General features: G+C 37.7%; 1 protein-coding gene across 5 annotated transcripts in view; it reads left to right on the top strand.

Moving 5' to 3' along the window:
* Positions 1-18,101, top strand: part of TRIP11 (thyroid hormone receptor interactor 11) — a 71,697-nt gene that overhangs the window by 18,572 nt on the left and 35,024 nt on the right. For 4 of the 5 annotated variants that reach the window (XM_024231352.3, XM_024231353.3, XM_063715705.1 and 1 more), the window contains 7 exons: positions 3,443-3,511; positions 5,334-5,499; positions 6,622-6,984; positions 9,401-9,441; positions 10,112-10,198; positions 13,329-13,541; positions 14,716-17,745. In XM_024231352.3, the coding sequence (XP_024087120.3) occupies positions 3,443-3,511; positions 5,334-5,499; positions 6,622-6,984; positions 9,401-9,441; positions 10,112-10,198; positions 13,329-13,541; positions 14,716-17,745 (3,969 nt within the window). Of the gene's footprint in view, positions 1-3,442; positions 3,512-4,008; positions 4,050-5,333; positions 5,500-6,621; positions 6,985-9,400; positions 9,442-10,111; positions 10,199-13,328; positions 13,542-14,715; positions 17,746-18,101 lie in introns of those variants that run through there. The other variant, XM_054530419.2, reaches the window with a different exon arrangement.

The following is an 18,101-nucleotide window of genomic DNA, read 5'->3' as shown; positions in this document are numbered from 1 at the left end:
AGTGTGAGCCACTGTGCCTGGCCTCTGCCAGTGACTTTTTTTTTTTTTTTTTTTTTTTTTTTGAGACAGAGTCTTACTCTATCACCCAGGCTGGAATGCAGTGGCACAGTATTGGCTCACTGCAACCTCCACCTCCTGGGTTCAAATGATTCTCCCATCTCAGCCTCCCAAGTAGCTGGGATTATAGGTGCGTGCCACCATGCCTGGCTAATTTTTGTATTTTTAGTAGAGATGGGGTTTCACTATGTTGGCCAGGCTGGTCTCGAACTCCTAACTTCGTGATCCGCCTGCCTCGGCCTCCCAAAGTGCTGGGATTACAGGCGTGAGCCACTGCGCCCGGCCTCTTTGCCAATGACTTTCTAAGTGATTTTGGTCATGTCATCTTTCTCTCCTAGTCTGAGTTTCCCTTTCTGTACACTATTTGGAAAAAAATTTCAAAAAAAAGCAACAGATCCTTTTTTTTTTTTTTTTTTAATAAAACATTATGAGAGGAAAAAAATTGAGTTGCTGTGGTTGAACCAAGAACCTTCTCTTCTGGAGTCCCTGAGACTCCTCCGGTGTAAACACCAGGACTCCCAGGCACCATGTTTGAAACCTCTTGCTTAGATGTTGTCTGAGGTTTCTGCTAGCTCTAGTTACATGTAAAATGAAAATCTAGTTACATGTAAAATGAAAATCAATTTATAATAATTGATATTATAAAATATGATAAACTATTTTGTGTTGTTTCTCATGCATTAGAAATTAATATTTTGCTATTTGGGGCTGTAAACTTTCTTCCAAGGAGCGCTTTTTTGTCTTATATATCAGATTTTATACAGGATAAATATCTCTTATCCGAAATGCTTGAGACTAGAAGTGTTTCAGATTTTGGATTTTGGAATCTTTTCTTGTTCTTTCTTTTCTTTTCTTTCTTTTTTTTTTTTTTTTTTTTTTTTTGAGAGAGAGTCTCAGTCTGTTGCCCAGACTGGAGTGCAGTGGCACCATCTCAGCTCACTGCAACCTCTACCTCTGCCGCCTGGGTTCAAGCAATTCTCCTGCCTCAGCCTTCTGAGTAGCTGGGATTACAGGCGCCCGCCACCACACTGGGCTAATGTTTTTTTGTACTTTTAGTAGAGATGGGGTTTCACCATGTTACCCAGGCTGGTCTCAAACTCTTGACCTCAGGCCGCCCAAAGTGTTGGGATTACAGACATGAGCCACTTCTTCCGGCCAGATTTTGGAATATTTTCATAAACATAATGAGATATCTTGAGGATGGGACCCAAGTCTAAACATGGAATTCATTTATGTTACATATAAACTTTATACCCATAGGTACTTATGAAGGTAATTTTATACACTATTTTAAGTAATATTATATAATTTGTGCGTGAACCAAAATTTGCGTTAAATATTTATGTGTGGAATTTTCCACTTGTGGCATCATGTTGGCACTCAAATATTTCAGATTTTGGAGCATTTCAGATTTTGGATTTTTGAATTAGGGATTCTCAACCTGTATACTATGGAAATTGTCAGTAGACATGAGACCTGGAGTAAACTGGAACAATGTTTATTTGGATTTAATTTCATCAATGTAAAAAAAATTATGAGTAAAGAGATTATTTTTTGTGTTTTTGTGAATGTAATCTAGTTATGTAAAGGAGAAATCTTCCCAATTAAAATTATCTTCTTCTTTCACAAGTTGCTAGACATTCTCAGTACCCAAAATAAGCCTTAGAGAGGATGATCTGTTTGTCCATCTTATCTCCAAAAAGCAGTAAACTTTGTATGTATAAGAAATGACCTGGGAAACTTGGCAGTATTGTAGATCTTCTGTGGTACCTTCAGAGATATCAATTGGTTAGCCAGTTTTAGGGCCTTAAACTGCATTTAAACAAATAGCCCTGGTGATTCTGATAACCTAAGGAACACATTTTAAGAAACATTGGTTAGAGTACGATTTCATAGGGAAGAGAATGGTTTTTGGTGTGTTCATTTCAGCATATCTTGAATGCCTACTCCATGACAGACCTGTACTAGACTATAAAGGTGAAAAAGGCATAATTGGGACCGTTCAGAGGACTTAATTTTCTAACAAGACATAATAAAAATTAATATTTGCATTACATTTTATGTTTCCATGTGTATTATCCCAATATATTATTATGTTAATAATTATGAGATGTATTTATTACCTCTATTTTATAGATAAGGAAACTGAAAGGTTTTTTTTTTTTTTTTTTTTTTTTTTGAGATGGAGTCTTGCTCTGTCCACCAGGCTGGAGTGCAGTGGTGCGATCTCAGCTCACTGCAACCTCTGCCTCCCAGGTTCAAGCGATTCTCCTGCCTCAGCCTCCCAAGTAGCTGGGACTACAGGCACCCGCCACCACTCCCAGCTAATTTTTTTTTTTGTATTTTTAATAGTGACGGGGTTTCACCATGTTGGCCAGGATGGTCTTGATCTCTTGCCCTTGTGATCCACCCGCCTTGCCTCCCAAAGTGTTGGGATTACAGGCATGAGCCACCGTGCCCGGCCCTAGGAAACTAAAAGTTTAAGTCATACAATCCATTGCCACAGTGGTTAAGTTATGATTCAAACACACGTGTTTTGACTAAATCCTGTATTTTTTCTATTATACTTTATTCTTTCTTTCAGTCCTAGAGTAGCTTTTGGTTCATTAAGATGCTACATAGTAATATTAATAAAGATAAATGAACAACATACAGCTTTGAATGAAAAGAATCCAGAAGTTGTTTTATTTATTTGTTAAACCAAAGATTATTCTCTGTTGGGTAGAGATCTTCTGGGTAAAATAATTTGATTTTGCCAGGCATGGTGGTTCATGTCTAATCCCAGCACTTTGGGAGGCCAAGGCAGGAGGATTGCTTGCAGTCAGGAGCTCGAGACCAGCCTGGGCAACATAGTGAGATCCCATCTCTACAAAAAAAATTAGCTAAGCATGCTGGCATGTGCTTGTAGTCCCAGCTACTTGGAAGGCTGAGGTGGGAGGATTGTTTGAACCCAGGAGGTGGAGGCTGCAGTGAGCCATAATCACACCACTGCATTCCAGCCTGAGTGACAGAGAAAGACCCTGTCTCAAAAAAAAAAAAAGAAAGAAAAAAGAAATTTCCTTTTAGAAAGCTGCTCAATTATCTTTTACCCTTACATTTTGTCAAGCTAAGTAAAATATTCTATAAATTTTTCTACCTTAACTTTAGTTATTTTGTAAAACTGTTGTCCCCCCCACATTAGTTAATACATTCTTAAATATGATATCTTTTATTTATTGTGTATTATTCACTATTAGACTAGGTTCTTTAAAAGGTCTATGGCATTCTTTAGTCAGAATCTGTGAAAATCCCCCTTTTTACAAAAGTATCTTGCAATGAAGTTAGTGACTTTCTGTTGACAAGAAAATCATTATAATTATTTACTAATTCTCTTTTTCTGATCTAGACTTCCAAAGCACAAGGAACACATAACTCTGATCAAAGTGAAATATGTAAACTACAAAATATCATTAAGGTAAGTCAAATTGTTGATTGATGATGGGAGTTATACATCTAAATCTGCTTATTAAAAGCATAGGCCTGAATTAGTAAAAGTCTCAGTTATAAAAGTCATTATCATTATATAGATTATGGTACTTCTTTTTCTTTTAGAGATAGGGTCTCACTGTGTTGCCCCGGCTGGAGTGCAGTGGCATGATCAGGTCACTGCAGCCTCATACTCCTGGGTTCAGGTGATCTTCCTGCCTCAGCTTCCCATGTAACTGGGACTACAGGCACACATGCCACCATGCCTGGCTAATTTTTTCTGATTTTTTTGTATAGATGGGGTTTGCTAATGGTGCCCAGGCTGGTCTCAAACTTCTAGCCTCAAGCCATCCTCCTGCTTCAGCCTCCCAAAACTCTGGGATTCCAGGCATGAGCCAACGTGCCTGGTCCATTTAAAAATATTTTTTTTTAATCTTCTTTATTATTTATGTAAAGTAAAGTATATAAAAATCTCTGTCTTTCCAGAATCATTTGGTTTTGAACATTTATTACGGAGCTTATCTTTCGTAAGTCTCTATACTCTATTGTATTTTGTAAAACTGTTTTTATTAAAACCTAATTGCAGGGTTGCTGAAGTTTCAAGGTTTAGAGTTAAAGGATATGGACAAAATAAAATACTAATATCATGCATTGGAAATACTTATTTTACCTTAGCGGTAGAATTTTGCTAGTTCATGTCAATTATTATTTCTTTAAAGAAAAGTCTTAGTTGCATATATTATTGTGGCAGTGAATTATTTTTAGTGTTAAAATTATTGTCAGATATAGAATTTTTAGTTTTGGGTTGATTATTATTACAATACTAGAGTGGATAGAATCCGGATCAGACCTGTGTTTGAATCCTGGCTGTATTATTTACATGCTATGCTAATTTTGGGCAAGTTACTTCTGTTTTATTATCAATAGAGACCATGATAGTACCTATCTTGTAGGATTGTTTTGAGGTTTAAATGTAAAGCTCTTAGCCCAGTGATGGCACATAAGTAAGAAGTTAGTTTATAGATTAGGATCTTTTTTTTTTTTTTCCATAAGAGCATCAATTTTTCCGTAGATTAGGATTCTTGGTTACAAGCAACAAAAACCATCTCTGGCCAAGTAAAGCAAAAGAGGATTTACTGGAAGAACCCGGGGTAGTCCATCCGCAGGATTGAAGGAGGAGTTGAATGTTTTGGCCTCAGGTTGGATAGGAGTGGGAAGAGTGTTAGGAATCTGGGTGGCGGGACCCAGTGGACAGATTCTTGAGAGGGCACCTGTCCTGGTGCTTCCTGTCAAACCAGTTTCCCTAGTCGATGGACTCAGCTCAAGATCCAGGTTCCTGCGAGAGACACAGTGGGCTCAACTTAGGTAGGAAGGCGCCAGGTTGACAGTTTGGGAGTCCCAGTAAGACTGGTGAAAGGAAAGGCTGAGTGAGAGGATGGAAGTAGTGGAACAGCAGGTACAGACTGGTCAGAGGGGTGACACTGGTGTTGGTAGAATGTGTCATTAGGAAAAGGAGAAGTTCATGGTCACAGATATTAAGGAAAAGACATTTTTACTTATCATTTGTTTTAGCCTTTTCTTGCTGATGTTCCTTCATTAGAAGTAGAAAAACTGTTTTTGAGACCTAAGAAAGGAAAGGGTGAAGTTGTTCAGAATAGTCCTAATTTTGGGTCTATGTTTAAATTCTTTTCAGCCTTAACATGTTCTGAGAATTCTTTTTAATAATGCACACTTTTGGACAACAGTTAAATATATAGCTTATGTAAATTTATTGATTATAAATGTGAATAACTTTGTTTTTATTTTTTAAGGAACTAAAACAGAACCGAAGTCAGGAAATTGATGACCATCAACATGAAATGTCGGTACTGCAGAATGCACACCAACAGAAATTGACAGAAATAAGTCGACGACATCGAGAAGAATTAAGTGACTATGAAGAGCGAATTGAAGAACTTGAAAATCTGTTACAACAAGGTTATTAGTTTTATTTCTTTATTATTATTATTTTTTTGAGATGGAGTCTCCCTCTGTTGCCCAGGCTGGAGTGCACTGGCACGATCTCGGCTCACTGCAACCTCTGCCCCCCAGGTTCAAGCGATTCTCCTGCCTCAGCCTCCCAAGTAGCTGGATTACAGGTGCCTGCCACCATGCCCAGCTAATTTTTGTATTTTTAGTAGAGAGAGGGTTTCGCCATATTGGCCAGGCTGGTCCCAAACTCGTGATCTTGGGTGGTCCACCCACCTTGGCCTCCCAAAGTGCTAGGATTACAGGCATGAGCCACTGCACCTGGCCAGTTGATAGTTTTATTAATTTAACATATTAGATGACATAACTAAATAATAGACCTAGCATTCTAAGACCAGGACAGTGCTGTAAACTTGCACTAAGTTATAAGGAAGTATAAATGACTAGTTCTGCTTATGTGCCAGAAATTTGCTGTGGCACCTCTGCTTTTAAGATTCTGTGGCCGGGAGTGGTGGCTTATGCCTATAACCCCAGCATTTTGGGAGGCCAAGGTGTGTGGATCACTTGAGGCCAGGAGTTTGAGACCAGCCTGGCCAACATGGCGAAATCCCATCTCTACTAAAAATACAAAAATTAGCTGGATGTGGTGGTGCTCGCCTGTGGTCCCAGCTACTCAGGAGGCTGAGGTGGGAGGATCACTTGAGCCCAGGAGGCAGAGTTTGCAGTGAGCCAAGATGGCACCACTGCCCTCCAGCCTGGGCAACAGAGTGAGACTCCATCTCAAAAAAAAAAAAAAAAAAAAATTCTGTGAAAATGGAAATGTCCTTTTTACCTTTGTGGTAAATAGTTATAATTTATAGATTTCTTTGCATTTTTTGGTGATGATACTTTGGTAATAAATGATTAGAGATATTATCACTTTCTTTCAAACTAAGATACATAGGCCTTTATGTAGTTGATTCAAATGTTTTCCCCCAACTTATTTATTTTAAAACACTTAGTTTATTATAGTAATTTAACTTTCAAGCTTTCCAAATTCTGAACTGTCTTATATCTCTTAGTTGTATATAGCAAACCGTTTATTTCTTGGTACTTGACATTTGATGTCCTTGTTTTGTGTTTATGTTCTAGGTGGCTCTGGAGTTATAGAAACTGATCTCTCTAAAATCTATGAGATGCAAAAAACTATTCAAGTTCTACAAACAGAAAAAGTGGAGTCTACCAAAAAAATGGAAGAACTTGAGGATAAAATAAAAGATATAAATAAAAAGTTATCTTCTGCAGAAAATGACAGAGATATTTTGAGGAGAGAACAAGAACAGCTAAATGTGGAAAAGAGACAAATAATGGAAGAATGTGAAAACTTGAAATTGGAATGTAGTAAATTGCAGCCTTCTGCTGTGAAGCAAAGTGATACTATGACAGAAAAGGAAAGAATTCTTGCCCAGAGTGCATCAGTGGAAGAAGTGTTCAGACTACAACAAGCACTGTCTGGTATACAGTCTTTGGAACTTATTTCAGATTGCTGTTTCATTGCATAGTAGTTGTTTTTAGAGACAGATGCTTCACTAACTGAATACTTAGTGTAAATGGCATATTCCTGGAAATGACTGTGTATCATTTGGGTAGCATTGTGTGGTTTGGATTCAGTGTAAGAGTTAATAGATTGCAAATAGGAATATCCTGTTAAAAAGGATTAGGTATTGCTATACTTTCTGTAACTCATCACAGCCTACATCCTCCAGTTAGGGAATACAGCCTTTCTTCTTCAAAGTCGTTAGCTGTTTGAAATGATCTCCTATATCCAAGCAAAGCCCTGAGTGCTTAGAGCCATAGGTCTTCCACCATTTTCTATGCTCATGATGATATTTAGTTACTATACCAGTATTCTGTGTTACAAAAAATTAGTACTAAATGAAATAGGCCAAACACCAGTAAATAAAATAAATTTTAAAGTAATTGTACTTATGTTTTAAAAAATAAGTTTACTTATTTAAAAAATAAATTTACTTACCTAAGAATAATACATTTACTTACTTATCATATTGGGTGATCCAGATGAGTTTATTTGCTTAAAAAACAAACCCACTGCCTTAGTCCTTCCTCTTTTTTCTATTTCCATTGACACAGAATTACTTCAGCCAGTCATAATTGCTTTTTGCCTATGTTAACTATGGCAGCTCTCTGAATGGAGCAGAATAGCACAGTGGTTAAGGACATGACTGGGTTGCAATCGAACTCTATCACTAATTAGCTGACCTTGGACAGGTTAACATCTCTATGCGTTGGTTATTTCTTCTATAGGGTTGGGATAATAATGGTGTCTTCCTTGTAGTTTTAGTAATGAGGATTATATGAGTTACTTTCTGCCGCTCTTTAGGATGGTGTCTAGCCAATAGTAAATGTTGAAGAGTTAGCTTTTTTTTTCTTTTTTTGAGACAGAGTCTCGCTCTGTAGCTCAGACTGGAGTGCAGTGGCATGATCTCGGTTCACTGCAACCTCCACCTCTGGGGTTCAAGTGATGCTCCTGCCTCAGCCTCCCAAGTAGCTGGGACTACAAGCATGTGCCACCACACCCAACTAATTTTTGTATTTTTAGTAGAGACAGGGTTTCACCATGTTGGCCAGGATGATCTCGATCTCTTGACCTCGTGATCTGCCCACCTCGGCCACCCAAAGTGCTGGGATTACAGGCATGAGCCACCGCCCCCAGCTGAAGAGTTAGCTTTTAAAATTCTCTGTTTTCCACGATTCCTTCAATCTATTTTTTTCATTCTGCAGCCAGAATAATTTGTCAGAAATGCAAAGCAGGTTACTCCCCTGCTTTTAGTACTTTATAGCTCCCTGTGAACTCCGGGATGATGTTTAAATTTCTCAGTTAGACATGATAATGTCTCTCACGATCTAGTTCCTGCCCACCTCTTCAGTTTCAACTATTCCCATGCTCCTGACATTCTGAACTTGAACCACATTGAATTTTCTATAGCTCCTTAAACAAGCAATGTTGCCTCTTCACTCTGTTACCCTTGCATTTTCTGCTTTCTCTGTGTGGAGGGTCTCTATGGCTCTTTTAGCCGACTCTCAGTATACCAATTCAGTGCAGGTATTAACCCCCACTGAGAAGTACCTAGCACTGCCATTTCTTGGCCCCATTTGCTCCTCCTAGTCTGGATTAGGTGTTTACCCTGTTTGTTCTCATAGCACCTCGTGCTTGCCCTGTCATACTATGTTATAATCCTGTGCATACTAGTTTTTCTTCCTCTCTGAATTGTAAGCTCTTTGAGAGCAAGGGCTAAATTTTTCCAGCTTTTTGTCTAGCACCTGGCCTCATAGTAAATGCTAAATATTTCCTGAGTAAATGTTGAATCAATGATTTCAGCTGTGTTTTTTTGTGTACCTCTTCTTTTTATGGATCTATCTATAATACCAGATTGAATGATCTTTTTCTCAGCATTCATATCTAAATCACATTAGCTAATTGAGAGATTATGGTATTGTGGTGGTATAAATATACATAATAAAATATTACTTTTAAATTGTTTTCCTCCAATCTTAAACCATGTACTATTTCCTGCTTCTCAAATGAATCAATTCATTTTGAAACCTGGTTGTCATTAGCATTTTTATCAAGGCAATAACTTATGACTTATCCACAATACAATTTCAGTTTTTTCTTATACTTATCCATAGACTTGGATTTTAACGTGGTTTTTAGCTGGCATTTACATTATGATTTATTTGATATGACAAAACAGGAATACAAATATATGTTTCACTCAGAACTGTCACTGCTTGCCAGTGGTGCTTATATACACTTTGTTTTAATTGGGTTTCATTTCTGAGTTTAATATTGAAGATAATAAGTTACTCTAAATAATTTTAATGTCAAGTTCATTTGCTGTTTTTACAGATGCTGAAAATGAAATAATGAGATTGAGTAGTTTAAACCAGGTAAATTAATTTTGACAAATGTTATGTGCATAGAGACAGTGGAAGCAGATCCTATACCAAGTGAGAAATGAGTTTTAATTTTCCTTAAGAGATTCAAAGAGTTGTTTCTTTTTCTAATAATTAGAAGTTATTTTGTAAATATATTTTTATATTTTTCCAAGCATAATAAGGAAGTCTTCTGTAAGAGTGTCGAAAATGCATGACTGGTTTCATTCATTTTAGACACTCTTATAAGTGTTGCATTCTTTTTTTTTTTTTTGAGACGGAGTCTTGCTCTGTCACCCAGGCTGGAGTCGCAATCTCAGCTCTCCGCAACCTCCACCTCCCGGGTTCAAGCGATTCTCCTGCCTCAGCCTCCCGAGTAGCTGGGACAACAGGAGCATGCCACCGCGCCCGGCTAATTTTTTCTATTTTTAGTAGAGATGGGGTTTCACTGTGTTAGCCAGGATGGTCTTGATCTCCTTACCTCGTGATCCGCCTGCCTCGGCCTCCCAAAGTGCTGGGATTAACAGGCATGAGCCACCGTGTCCGGCCAAGTATTGCATTCTTATAATTATTACATATCATTAAAGAAATACTGAATAGAAACACACAGTTGTATAGATTGCCTGCTTTTTTATAAACTGGAAATTTCTTGTTACCTGAAAACACTGCTTTAACATTTTTGTAGGATAACAGTCTTGCTGAAGACAATCTGAAACTTAAAATGCATATCGAAGTTTTAGAAAAAGAGAAGTCATTACTGAGTCAAGAAAAGGTGGGTGCTGTAAAAATGGGGGCAGAATTAAAATGGTGTGTGTAACAGGTCACAGCCAAGGGCCAGTTGATATCCAAATGGAATGTTGAGTAATTGAGCTCAAGTCCTTAGAATAAAGCTGATCTCATTGATGCTTGTCAGGCTAGGTGGAAGTACCTGAGCAAAGTTCAGAGTATTAAGTGGCTGGCTTGAGTTCGTATTTAGAAATAAGCTAGTAGGCACACAGAGTCAAGCAGAAAAGATAGGCGGAGGTCCTGTTTTGGTTTCTGATGATGTCCTGACAGCAGGAACATACACAGGTAGGTCAGGAGGTCTGGAGTGGCATACTATAATAACTGTATATGCTGCTTATGTGCTTCAGAATGTGTCCATTTTGGTGGACAGTACTTTCTTAGTGGTGAGGCATGCAGAGCAACAGTTTCAGTGGTAGAAAGAAGTTCTGTTTTTTTTTTTTAATGAGTTGGAGTTTCGCTCTTGTTGCCCAGGCTGGAGTGCAGTGGCGCAATCTCGGGTCGCCGCAACCTCTGCCTTCCGGGTTCAAGCGATTCTCCTGCCTCAATCTCCTGAGTAGCTGGGCTTACAGGCGCCAGCCACCACACCCAGCTAATTTTGTATTTTTAGTAGAGATGGGGTTTCTCCATTTTGGTCAGGGTGGTCTCAAACTCCCGACCTCAGGTGATCTGCCCACCTCGGCCTCCCAAAGTGTTGGGATTACAGACACCACGCCCAGCGAAAGAAGGTCTTTATAGGGGTACAGAGCAACAGTTTCAGTGGTAGAAAGAAAGGCTTTATTGTATGTATTCATAGCAAGGAAGGAATAAGATTCTGAAAGGGAAAGGTATTTAGAAGTATTTTTATGTTTGAACCACTTGGGGTAAATTTCTTGGCTAAGGTAGTTGCTTAAATATAGGAGAGTTGTAAGCTAGTATTATTAAGTTAAAGACCAGTGTCTTAATTAAATTCTTAATTTTCAAAAGTGATGCATATTTTCTGATATATGTGTTCAGAAAACATACATACTGAAAACCTTCGGACAGTACAAGTAGAGTATCTTTCGTACCTCTGTGGCTTGACCTCTTTCCCAGAGGCAGTCTCTGTTACCAATTTCTAGTGTTTCTTTCTGGACTATGTCTATGCATGTATGATTGTATATATGAGTAGCTTTAAAAAATACAAATGTCAGCATATTATAAATACCCTTTTTACATACCATATTTCCAACATCTTTCCACATTAGTATATATGCAGTGTTTCTCAAAGGGACTGCTATTGGCATTTAAGCAGGAAAATTCTTAGTTGTGGGCACTACACCGTGTATTGTGGGATTCTTGCTGCCACTCTTTCTACCCACTGTGTGCCAGCAGTATCTCCCAGTTGTTTTAAAAATTACTATATTATATATATTTTATCTTTCCTGTTTTTGCTCCCATTATATTCTGCTCTTTACCTGACTGACCCACTAGTTTGTAGTTTGCAGAACTCTCTGCACTTAACCTGGCAGGGCCTGTAACCTTTTCATGATGTGTTTGGTTTCTGTAGCTCGTCCTGATAGCTGTTTCTCCTTTCTTTTGATGTTAAGTAGTCCATTGTAGCTCTTCCTTGAGTTGTGTCTGCTTACTGATTAAGAATGCCGAAAGTGCCTATGAGGGCCGAGTGTGGTGGCTCACGCTGTAATCTCAGCACTTTGGGAGGCCAAGGTGGGGTGATTGCTCAAGGCCAGGAGTTCCAGACCAGCCTGGGCAACATAGTGAGACACCATATCTACAAAAAAACACTAAATAATTTTTTTAAAAAGTACCTATGAGGCTGTGTGTGCTTTTAAGATCTACCTAAAGAAAATGTTTGTGGTTCTCCTAATTTGAACAGATAACTTTAGAAAGACTTAAGATAATGCTGTTTCCATCTTTCAGCTGTAGTTAGAATAAATTTTTGAATTAGAAGGAAATAAGAATTGTGATACAGATACTCTAGTATAGCTTTTATTGGATCTCTGTTATTTCAACCAACTCTCCATAACAATGTTGAGTTTCTTTTATGAGGTTTATATTAAGCTGTTTATTTGAAGGAATTTGAGATTCTTATTTTTTTAAATTTTATTTTTTAGAGAGAGAGAGTCTTGCTGTATTGCCCAGGCTAGAGTGCTGTGGCTGATCACGGCATGATCATAGTGTACTACAGCCTTGAACTCCTTGGCTCAAGTAGTCCTTCTGCCTCAGCCACATAAGTAGCCTCCTGGGACTATAGATAAATGCCATCATGACTGGTTCAAGACTCTTATTTAAAGTAGATTCCATATGGGTTTGATTTTTAAAAATCTGTCAATGAAAGAAGGCTTTAATATATAGTTTATTACAAACATCATAACTAGAGACTGAAATAATGTTGAAGCATAGAGAACTGTCCCACTTCTGAGATTTTGGAGAAAGCATTAAATACCAGGTAGTAGACTATAAAATGTATATATACTATCTTTAGGAATGTCAGGTGTGACAGAGGGGAACCTAGTCCGGTTAGAAGGTAAAGGAAGGAAGGAGGATTATTTCTTGGGTCAAGAAAAAGTTCCATGTTCTGACAGAAGCAAAAGTAATAAGGGAAATTCCTTTAGTAAGAGAAAAGAAACCTTTTATTTTCTAATTAGAGAGGCTAAACGTTTGGGTGAAGGAGTGTTGATTTTTTATATTTTTATGTAGTCTGAGGCTGTTGATGACTGGATGTTAGAGAATGGAAGTGAGGAAGGCAGAAAGACTTGGGGACATTTTGGAAAGTATGTATGTATGGTAGGTGGGGCCAGGGGATGGATAAAGGGTAGCCACAGTGGAGCAGGATAGGAGAGGCTCTCAAATGGGAACGTTTTTTATAAAGAAGAACTTGGTGCTAGAGGACAAACTTACAGTCGTTGCATCTGTCTAGGGTTATAGAAATGTTTTGCTTGAAGCTACAAGTAAAATTGCACATGAATGAAGAATGTGGTTTGTTGAATTTTACATACAATTATTGAGGTATTGTTCAATACTATTTCCAATATAGAGCACTTAAAATAGATTCCCAAGTTTTGCTTCTATGTATGTTTTTAATCTTTTGGTGTCTCTAATTGAAAGTATGTGCTGCTTTTTTCCTTTTATCATTTCAGGAAGAACTTCAGATGTCGCTTTTAAAATTGAACAATGAATATGAAGTAATTAAAAGTACTGCTACAAGAGACATAAGTTTAAATTCAGAATTACATGACTTAAGACTTAATTTGGAGGCAAAGGAACAAGAACTCAATGAGAGTATTAGTGAAAAGGAAACACTGATAGCTGAGATAGAAGAACTGGACAGACAGAATCAAGAAGCTACAAAGGTAACGCTGTATTAAATACAGTGAGGCAGCACATTCTACTAAGTAGACTAAACACAGAAATGATGGGTGTGATTTAATTAATATTTTAATTCATAGAGATTGACAGACCTTTTTGGTAAAGTGCTAAATAGTAAATATCGTTGGCCTTGTAGGCCATATAGTCTCAGTCTACTCAACTCTGTTGTTGCGATATCAACAAATGAGTGTGACCATGTTTCAATAAAATTGTACTTACAAAACAGGCAGCATCCCTGAGTTGGCCAATGGCTATAGTTCGTTGACTCTTACTCTAGTGTAGAGTTAAAAATAAACAACATGCCAGGCGCGGTGGCTCATGCCTGTCATCCTAGCACTTTGGGAGGTGGAGACGGATGGATCACGAGGTCAGGAGTTCAAGACCAGCCTGGTCAAGATGGTGAAACCCCGTCTCTACTACAAATACAAAAAATTAGCTGGCCGTGGTGGCAGGTGCCTGTAATCCCAGCTACTCGGGAGGCTGAGGCAGAGAATTGCTTGAACCCAGGAGGCAGAGGTTGCAGTGAGCTGAGATCATGCCACTGCACTCCAGCCTGGGCAACAGAGCGACTCTGTCTCAAAAAAAAAAAAAAAAAATACTATTTACCATCTTTGGTTTTAAATTCTTATCCCTAAAATGCTTTAAAAAATGACAAGATGGGGTCGGACACAGTGGCTCATGCCTGTAATCCCAACACTTTGAGAGGCCGAGGCGGGCAGATCGCCCGAGGTCGGAAGTTTGAGACCAGCCTGACCAACACGGAGAAACCCCGTCTCTACTAAAAATACAAAATTAGCTGGGTGTGGTGGCGCATGCCTGTAATCCCAGCTACTCGGGAGGTTGAGGCAGGAGAATTGCTTGAACCTCGGAGGTTCAAGAGGCGGAGGTGGGGGTTGCGGTGAGCCGAGATTGCGCCATTGCACTCCAGCCTGGGCAACAAGAGCGAAACTCCGTCTCAAAAAAAAAGACAAGATGGATTTGCTGTAAAATAGTAATAAGTAATTTTGTAGTGGGTGTTTTGATAGAAAAACACTGTTTTTAAGAAGGATTAGAAATATTTGAGGATTATTCTCTATTACGTATGAGATTTTATAAAATTTTCTTTAAGTACTAAAATGAGAACATGTTGTAAAGTCACCATGCAAATTTTTCTTTCAGCACATGATTTTGATAAAAGATCAGCTATCAAAACAACAAAATGAAGGAGATAGCATCATCAGTAAACTGAAACAAGATCTAAATGATGAAAAAAATAGAGTTCATCAACTTGAAGATGATAAAATGGACATTACTAAAGAGTTAGATGTACAGAAAGAAAAGCTAATTCAAAGTGAAGTGGCCCTAAATGATTTACATTTAACCAAGCAGAAACTTGAGGACAAAGTAGAAAATTTAGTAGATCAGCTAAATAAATCACAAGAAAGTAATGTAAGCATCCAGAAGGAGAATTTAGAACTTAAGGAGCATATTAGACAAAATGAGGAGGAGCTTTCTAGAATAAGGAATGAGTTAACGCAGTCTCTAAATCAAGACTCTAATAGTAATTTTAAGGATACCTTACTTAAAGAAAGAGAAGCTGAAGTTAGAAACTTAAAGCAAAATCTTTCAGAATTAGAACAGCTCAATGAAAATTTAAAGAAAGTTGCTTTTGATGTCAAAATGGAAAATGAAAAGTTAGTTTTAGCATGTGAAGATGTGAGGCATCAGTTAGAAGAATCTCTTGCTGGTAACAATCAGCTTTCTCTGGAAAAAAACACTATTGTGGAGACTCTAAAAATGGAAAAAGGAGAGATAGAAGCAGAATTGTGTTGGGCTAAAAAGAGGCTGTTGGAAGAAGCAAACAAATATGAGAAAACCATTGAAGAACTGTCAAATGCACGTAATTTGAATACCTCTGCCTTACAGCTGGAACATGAGCATTTAATTAAACTCCATCAAAAGAAAGACATGGAAATAGCAGAACTCAAAAAGAATATTGAACAAATGGATACTGACCATAAAGAAACTAAGGACGTTTTGTCATCTAGTTTAGAAGAGCAGAAGCAGTTGACACAACTTATAAACGAGAAAGAAATTTTTATTGAAAAGCTTAAAGAAAGAAGTTCAAAGCTGCAGGAGGAATTGGATAAATATTCTCAGGCCTTAAGAAAAAATGAAATTTTAAGACAGACCATAGAGGAAAAGGACCGAAGTCTTGGATCCATGAAAGAAGAAAATAATCATCTGCAAGAAGAATTAGAAAGACTCAGGGAACAGCAGAGTCGAACCGCACCTGTGGCTGACCCTAAAACCCTTGATAGTGTTACTGAACTAGCATCTGAGGTATCTCAACTGAACACGATCAAGGAACATCTTGAAGAGGAAATTAAACATCATCAAAAGATAATTGAAGATCAAAACCAGAGTAAGATGCAACTACTTCAGTCTTTACAAGAGCAAAAGAAGGAAATGGATGAGTTTAGGTACCAGCATGAGCAAATGAACGCCACACACACCCAGCTCTTTTTAGAGAAGGATGAGGAAATTAAGAGTTTGCAAAAAACAATTGAACAAATCAAAACCCAGTTGCATGAAGAAAGACAGGACATTCAAACAGATAACTCTGATATTTTTCAAGAAACAAAAGTTCAGAGCCTTAATATAGAAAATGGAAGTGAAAAGCATGATTTATCTAAAGCTGAAACGGAAAGATTAGTGAAAGGAATAAAAGAGCGAGAACTGGAGATTAAACTTCTAAATGAAAAGAATATATCTTTAACTAAACAGATTGATCAGTTGTCCAAAGATGAAGTTGGTAAACTAACTCAGATTATTCAGCAGAAAGATTTGGAGATACAAGCTCTTCATGCTAGAATTTCTTCAACTTCCTATACTCAAGATGTTGTTTACCTTCAACAGCAACTGCAGGCTTATGCTATGGAAAGAGAAAAGGTATTCGCTGTTTTGAATGAGAAGACTAGGGAAAATAGCCATCTAAAAACAGAATATCATAAAATGATGGATATTGTTGCTGCCAAGGAAGCAGCTCTCATCAAACTGCAAGATGAAAATAAAAAATTGTCCACTAGATTTGAAAGTAGTGGCCAAGATATGTTTAGAGAAACTATTCAGAATTTATCACGTATCATTCGAGAAAAAGACATTGAAATAGATGCACTAAGTCAGAAATGTCAGACTTTATTGGCAGTTTTACAAACATCCAGCACTGGTAATGAGGCTGGAGGTGTTAATAGTAATCAATTTGAGGAGCTTCTACAGGAACGTGACAAGTTAAAACAGCAAGTAAAGAAAATGGAAGAGTGGAAGCAGCAGGTGATGACCACGGTACAAAATATGCAACACGAGTCAGCCCAGCTTCAGGAAGAGCTTCACCAACTTCAGGCACAGGTTTTGGTTGACAGTGATAATAATTCTAAATTACAAGTGGACTATACTGGCCTGATCCAAAGTTATGAGCAGAATGAAACCAAACTCAAAAATTTTGGGCAGGAATTAGCACAAGTTCAGCACAGCATTGGGCAGCTTTGCAATACCAAGGATCTTCTTTTAGGAAAACTTGATATTATTTCACCCCAGCTGTCTTCTGCATCATTGCTTATTCCCCAGTCTGCAGAGTCTCTTAGAGCAAGTAAGTCTGATGTATCAACTGAATCTTCTGAATTGCTTCAGCAAGAGTTAGAAGAGCTAAGAAAATCACTACAGGAAAAAGATGCAACGATTAGAACTCTCCAGGAAAATAATCACAGATTGTCTGATTCGATTGCTGCCACCTCAGAGCTAGAAAGAAAAGAACATGAACAAACCGATTCAGAAATCAAGCAGCTAAAGGAGAAACAAGATGTTTTGCAAAAGTTACTTAAGGAAAAAGACCTCTTAATCAAAGCCAAAAGTGATCAACTACTTTCTTCCAATGAAAATTTCACTAACAAAGTAAATGAAAATGAACTTTTGAGGCAGGCAGTAACAAACCTGAAGGAGAGAATATTAATTCTAGAGATGGACATTGGCAAACTAAAAGGAGAAAATGAAAAAATAGTGGAAACATCCAGGGGAAAGGAAACAGAATATCAAGCGTTACAGGAGACTAACATGAAGTTTTCTATGATGCTGCGAGAAAAAGAGTTTGAGTGCCACTCAATGAAGGAGAAGGCTCTTGCTTTTGAACAGCTATTGAAAGAGAAGGAACAGGTATGTTCTGGATGGAGTATTGTAGAAGGAAGTTGGGGGTGGAGGAGACCTTTTTTAATGTTATTTCATTTATATTGTCTTTGAAGAGGACTGTGCATTTGTTCATTTAGAAATATTCATTTCAAGGTGTGATTCATTCTAAGTAAATTTTCCTCAGAGACATCTGGAAGTTCTCCCTCAAATTGTTAGATATTTCCAAATACTTTTGGTAGTACATTAATTTTTTACAGATTGCTAAGTGGTACTTAATATTTTTCTTTAGAAAACAGAAGTGTCTCATGAGAGAATTTTGAAGTCACTTCAATTTAATCAAATTTTAGGTATATTTCAGTAGCTGTTAACATTTTAGAGATTCT

This window comes from Pongo abelii, chromosome 15 (genome assembly GCF_028885655.2).
Source record: "Pongo abelii isolate AG06213 chromosome 15, NHGRI_mPonAbe1-v2.0_pri, whole genome shotgun sequence".
Classification (NCBI taxonomy): Eukaryota; Metazoa; Chordata; class Mammalia; order Primates; family Hominidae; genus Pongo; species Pongo abelii.
This window is presented reverse-complemented; position numbering and strand designations above follow the sequence as displayed.